Source organism: Tupaia chinensis, unplaced genomic scaffold (assembly GCF_000334495.1).
Source record: "Tupaia chinensis unplaced genomic scaffold, TupChi_1.0 Scaffold149501_1, whole genome shotgun sequence".
In the NCBI taxonomy this organism is placed as follows: Eukaryota; Metazoa; Chordata; class Mammalia; order Scandentia; family Tupaiidae; genus Tupaia; species Tupaia belangeri.
This window is the reverse complement of record NW_006209345.1, coordinates 3,559,489-3,565,530: the sequence shown is the minus strand read 5'-3', so window position 1 is coordinate 3,565,530 and position 6,042 is coordinate 3,559,489. Positions and strand designations below refer to the sequence as shown.

The window sequence follows — 6,042 nt, the reverse complement described above, 5'->3', positions numbered from 1 at the left end:
GGCCTGCCACGCCGGCCCCCGACGTGTCATGAGTATGGATGTGCAGCGGGAGGTCAGGGAAGCGGTCCCGAAGGGAGCTGACCAGCATGGTGCAGGCCGCTGGCTTCAGCAGCCCTGCCATGTCCTGGAGGAAGTGGGGAGAAGAGAGATGGTAAGGAGCACAGTGCGTGCCTGGGGTGGGGTACATGGCAGCGGCAGAGAAGGGGAAGGGACAGTGGCCCAGGCACCTTGATGCACAGGATGTGGGTGCCGGCTCGCACCAACTCTTCTGCCAAGCCCATGTAGTACTGCAGCGAGTATTTGGTACGACTGGGGTCGGCCACATCCCCCGTGTATGAGATGGCGGCCTCCACCACACCTCCAGCATTGCCTGCTGCCTCCATACCCAGCAGCATGTTGGGTAAGTAGTTGAGGGAGTCGAAGACCCGGAAGACATCCATGCCATTCTCCTTGGCCACCTCACAGAACCTGAGCGGATAAGAGAGTGCAGAGTGAGCCCTTCCCCTCTCCCTGTACATCCTTCTGGCCCACTCTGCTGCCCCAGGGAATGAAACAGGGGAGCATGGTTGGCAGGAGGCTGGCATCCAGAGGGAGTGGGATTGGGGGTGGGAGTCACAGCAGCATAGACAGTGCCTTCTCTAGGGCAGTCTGGCCAGGCGGGTTGCCCAGAGGCATCTGCACTGGGCAGATCTGGGTCCTGTGCTAATCTCATGCAGTATAGTCACTGGTCTGCCTAGCCCTGAGGATCTACTGGGGAAATTCTCTGCTTTGCAAAGGATTGGCAGGCTGTCAGGGAGAGCCCTGCGTGAGGAGTCCTGAGGCCTGGGTTCCAATCTCAGCTCTACACAGCAGAGCCTGGGAAAGTCATGTCTTTTCAGGGCCTTCGCTGCCCCTCAAGTGACACACAGTGACCCAGAAGCCCTTTCAATTCTACAACTACCACTGCACCTCACTGTGCTTCCAAACAGTACTCTCTGGTGGCTGTGGCTACAGACTTGGTTTTGAGCCACTGTGATGGTTATGGGCTGGTACATGCTGGGCCACACCCTTCTGTGTGTGCCCACCCCACCCCAGGCTCACTTGAAGACCACATTGTCGGGGTAATTGGTGTATCCCACGGCATTGGCCCCTCGCAGCAGCATCTGGAATGGGATGTTGGGGATGAGCTCCCGGAGCTCCTGCAGCCGCCGCCAAGGGCACTCATACAGGAAACGCATTGCGACATCAAATGTGGCTCCTGCACAGGGACAAGAGGCCGTCTCATCAGCTCTGCACATGGTAGGGGGTGGGGGAGCAATCCCTGCAGCACTGCAGCCTGAGCCTCCAGCCCCAACACCAGACCCTGCTCCTCCTCAGGGCCCTTCCTGTTCCCTGCTCTGACTCCAACAGACTTCCTGCTGCTGATCCCTCGGAGTGGCTTGGGCTCACTTATGTCTTCTGTGCACTCCATTTTATAGCCCTCATGTCCTCCCCCCAGTTCTCTGCCAGAACTACTAGTTATAGACTGACCCCGAGCTCCCAGAACAGCACCTGGGCTGCTCTGCAGCCTCATGCCCACCACCAGGCCTGGCCAGAGCAGAGCGGACACCAGTCAGAGCGCCGCAGAGGTGAAGACTGTGCCTTCTTCAGTTCTCTTCAGTTTTCTCAATGTGAACATCTTTGGCTTCTCTCGGAGTGTCCCCCATGGTCTGCACCCTCAGGGTTGGCCACACCGTGGATACCCACTTCCTGGCCGACCCTGTCTACTAGTCCAGTCCTGCTCCAGCCTACCTCCCCAGTTCTCCATGCTGAAGAGCCTGCTGAAGTTGTGGGCAACATAAGGGGCAATCTTTTTGAGATCGTGGGTGCGCACACGAGTAGCCAGCAGTGACTGGTGGGCATCCCTGAAGGTCGTGTCCATCAGCAGCAGCCCTTGGTGGTTCCTCACAGCTCGAGCAAAGCCCTCAGGCCCTTCTCGCAGCAGGATGTCTCTGAAACCAGCTGGGGGTGGGCCTAGGGCAGACACAGGCATTGGTGCCCATCCTGCAGATACCAACTTCTGTCTCTTCCAGGAATTGACAGGATCTCACCTACCTATGGGTACTGCAGGGACAATAGGGTCCGTGGGGTTAGGACTGGCCTTAACGGGGATTGGGGTGGTTGGGCCATTCACCATGACATGTCCTGGGGAGAGAGTGGGCAGTGGTTAGAGCAGACTGCAGTGGGAATAGGTGGGCTTGGGGATGGGACATTCTTCCAAGCTACCCAGTCCTCCAGCCAGCCCCTGTCCCCCTCAAAGTCAGTGCCTTCTGGATCTGGGCAGTAGGGACATGAGGGCCACATGGATGGAAAAGGGGTTCTCTAAGGTCAGGAGGAAGGAGGCTGGGCAGAATGGGAGGACAAAGCTCAAGAGGAGGGTGCAGGATCAGGACAAGGGCAGGGGGTGTTAGGAAGTTCTTTGGGCAAGGGGCCAGGAGCAAGGCATCTGGGAGAAAGGGGGAGAGGTGGGGAGAGAAGGGCAGTTTTGGGTCGGACCAAGGTAGTGTAGCAGCTTCTGGGCCCGGTTCTGTGCGGGCCGCAGCTGGAATAGCTCTGGGTTCTCGTCGATAAACTGGGTGTCCACGGTGCCCGCCAGGAACTGCTGGTTGTTGAGCACATTCTGCAGGAAGGGGATGTTGGTCTGCAGGACAGAGGCGGGTAGGAGGTGTCACCATGCGGCATGGATAGGGAAGGGAGAAGAGGCTGAAGGTGCAACCCTGGACCAACACAGCTTCAGGGCCTCCCCATGGGGGGGCATTTACCCAGTCCTAAACCACGGCCTCCAAACTTTTAGCAGAGTCCCTAGGCCGTCAGGAGCTGAACCTGTTCCTACCTACTCCCTCCATCCTTGCCCACATTCCTGCAGCACTGTGGCATGGGGCAGAACTTTCTTGCTCCCTGGTCACATTTTTTTTTTTAATTGCCACAGGGTATGTGTGCTACCCAGAGAGGGGAAGAAAACATCTCCAAATGTGGCATAGGTCACAGCATAATCCTTTCTCCTCCATCTGTCCAACCTGTTGGGATTTTGGACATGCAAGCACAGGCACCTGGTGTGTTTTACAGACCACCAGGACTGGGATTCAAACTGCAGTCAGCCATGTTTGGGCCAGCTTAGCCAAACTTAAAATGGCCCTTACCTTCAACAAACCCATGCTCTGACCCCCTCACTAGGTCACCTCCTCTTGGCTAAGTTCAATGGGCATGCTCCCGCCTTGATGTCCCATGTGTAGGCTCCTAGTTCTCCTTTTCCCTCCTTGGCCCCTCTTCTCACACCCAACTTTCCCTGAGGTGGACCAGAGCCTTTGAATCAAGACCCAAGGCCACCAGAGTATCCCTGCTGGTGCATCCCGCATATGAGCTCAGAAAATCCCAAACTGGCTTCCCTTCTGCTCACCCAGGCCCCTCTGCCTCCTGGTGGGAGCCTCGCCATCTACCTGGTTACCAAGATCTACCTTCCCTCACCCTCGCCATTCACTCCTGCCATGTTCTGGTTAAGCTAGATGATTCTACCATGGCCATCCCTGGACTCCACAACCTCTTCTCCAGCTCAGGCTGTACCTCCTTCTGGGCTTCCTTGTCATGGTCACCTCTAGCCACACCAAACGTGCCTTGCGCTCTCACACCTCCACACCTTTGCACCTGCCTGATAAACTTTTCCTGGGCATCTGAACTTGAAGGCCTTGTGTCCTGGCCTCCTGCCCTCTCAGCAGAACTGGAGCACATCTCATGGGATCGGCTGTTGGGAAGCTTGTCCCTTGGCTGCCGCCTCTGCATCATTTACCTGCCTTCACGTGCCTGGGAGCTCTCTGTGGGCAGGGAGGCTGAGGTACTTGTGTCCAGGTGCTTTGTGCATGAGGGCCTTTGGTTCTGCTCAGGAAATGACGGGGTAACAATATGAGGCTGGGCCAGGGCAAGTAGAGGCCATGTGGGGACCTGGGAGCCAGCACTGTCAGATCCTCCTTGACTGTAAGGCCACATAGCCAAGACTCCCCATGTGAGCCCAGCTGTGACCATGTGGCTACAGCTGTGGCTTTCACTTCAGAGATGGCATCTCTATTGTCACCTGGTCACTATTGTCACCCTCAAAAGGAACCTGAGGAAACCAGCAGTTAGCGTAATGGCTATGTTGCTGGACTCCCACGTAGTCGACCGTGGTTCGTGTTCCGGACCCAGTGGCTTAAAGCTCACGCCGGGCGTGTGTGCGTGCGTGCCCAAGATCCTGAGAGGAAAATGGAGGAGAAGGGATTGTGGCGTGACCATCCCCTCTGGGGGGTGATTTCTCACTTTCTATCTCTGTCTCTCTGTCTGTCTGGCGAGCGCACGTGCCCTATAGCAAAAACCTCTCAAAAAAAAAAAAAAAAAAAAGGAACCTGGGCCTACCATGAGCCTCTTTTGAGTCTACCCTAGGGCTATTACCTGGAGGCATGGACAGGAAGGGTGACTCCCCCACTAGCATCCCACAGAAACTGAGTGGTGCCCCACCAACAGTGATGCGTGCCTGTCTGCACCTGAGCCAAGCCTGCCCCTCTTAAGGAACATGTCAAATGGGCCAAGGCACAGCACTTGAAAACAACCAGTTAAAGCATCTAAACAACCTACAGCCGTACAGGGCAAGGGCTGTGAGAGGCCTCCAGTATCACCCTGTAGTGCCCTTCCACAGATCCCTCCCTTTGTAACCTGGCCTCTGTCATCTCCTCTGTGCTGTAAGCTGTATGGCTCCCGATGTACCCCAGTACCCTGCACAGAACGGCACATGAAAGCTGCTGGTGAATATGTGTGTCCAGAGTTAGTGTAAACATTTTTGATGGGGAGAAGAACAAAGACCTCTGAAGCCAGTGCACAGCAGAGCTGACCTGGGCCAGCATCCAATCCCTCTTGGGGATTTTACACAACAAACAGCTGAGGCCCTGAGAGCAGCAACAGCCAGGATGGCTTCCAGCTGAGGGTGGCAGGAAGGCTGTGCCTCCTCTCAGTCCCATGAGCTGCACCGTGATGTGCAATTATTACAATACACCCTGGTCTTGTTTCAGTGGCTAAGTAACTGTCCGAGGCTGCCCAATGTGCCAGGGAAAACTGGAATTCCAGTGCCTGGTTTCTGTGACTTGTCACCCAGCCCCCAGAGAACTGGCTCCAGACGGGCAGAACAGGGATGGAGCTGTCCAGGTAGCCTGAGGGGGAGGTGTTGACTTCCCCTGGGGCGGATTACTGCGTTGGTGGGCACGAACCAAGGCCCGAGGTGTCCGACACATTCAAAGGCCTCAAGGCCACGGCGTTTCCACCCTGATCCCAGCCCTGCGGCGCAGGAAGCGGGAACTTCCCGAACCTCACTCCCGGGGCCCTTTCAGGGCTAAGCCGCGCTTGTTCCAGGCTGCGGTCCCCGGGAAATGGCCCAGCGAGGACAGAGTGTGGAGGGCGGGGCTGCAGGCGCGGCGAGGGCCACTGACGCACCGCTTCAAACAGCCAGCCTGCTGGGAAACCGCGCAGAGCAGACCAATAGGGCCGGAGGCGGAGGCCGGTTGGCTCCCGAGCGCCAGGCCGGCGGGGCGGGCGGGGGAGTCGGGGAGGGAAGGCCGGCGGGCGGGGCGGGGCGTGGCAAGGCGCCTGCCCGGAGGCCGAACCCTCGCGGCCCCACCCGGCAGCGCTGCTGCCGGGGGCGCCGCCCCTGCCCCCCTCCACGAGCCGTGTGCCTGTTGGGGACCCTCCACGTGACTCAGTGATGCAGAACGGTTATGACCTTCAGCGTGTGTCTGAACGCGAGGGTCCCAGCAACTGAGCCGGTTTGCGCCCGGCCCTGCCCGTGGGTGCAGGGACGTGTGTGGGTGTGTGGGCATGTGTGGGTGTGTTGGGGAGGGAGCCCAGCGACATGTGACAAAGACTCCCGGCTCTGGGAGATGGTGAAGAGACCCGTGAGTTGGCGCTTTGTCTGGCTGGCTGCAGAGTGAGGTTCGCGCCGTGGCGGCGGGCGCCCGTGCGGTGCAGGATGCCGGGGCGCCAGGGTGGCCGGGGGCGCGCGCGCCTGTG

The 6,042-nt window shown here is 58.3% G+C and overlaps 1 protein-coding gene across 1 annotated transcript in view; it reads right to left on the bottom strand.

Moving 5' to 3' along the window:
• The window catches only part of PC (pyruvate carboxylase), a gene marked incomplete in the record, with an annotated part of 120,815 nt that overhangs the window by 3,613 nt on the left and 111,160 nt on the right, over positions 1-6,042 (bottom strand). The window contains 6 exon segments of the mRNA XM_027769402.1: positions 4-124; positions 228-468; positions 1,081-1,237; positions 1,771-1,992; positions 2,074-2,163; positions 2,515-2,659. Coding sequence (XP_027625203.1) covers positions 4-124; positions 228-468; positions 1,081-1,237; positions 1,771-1,992; positions 2,074-2,163; positions 2,515-2,659 — 976 coding nt within the window.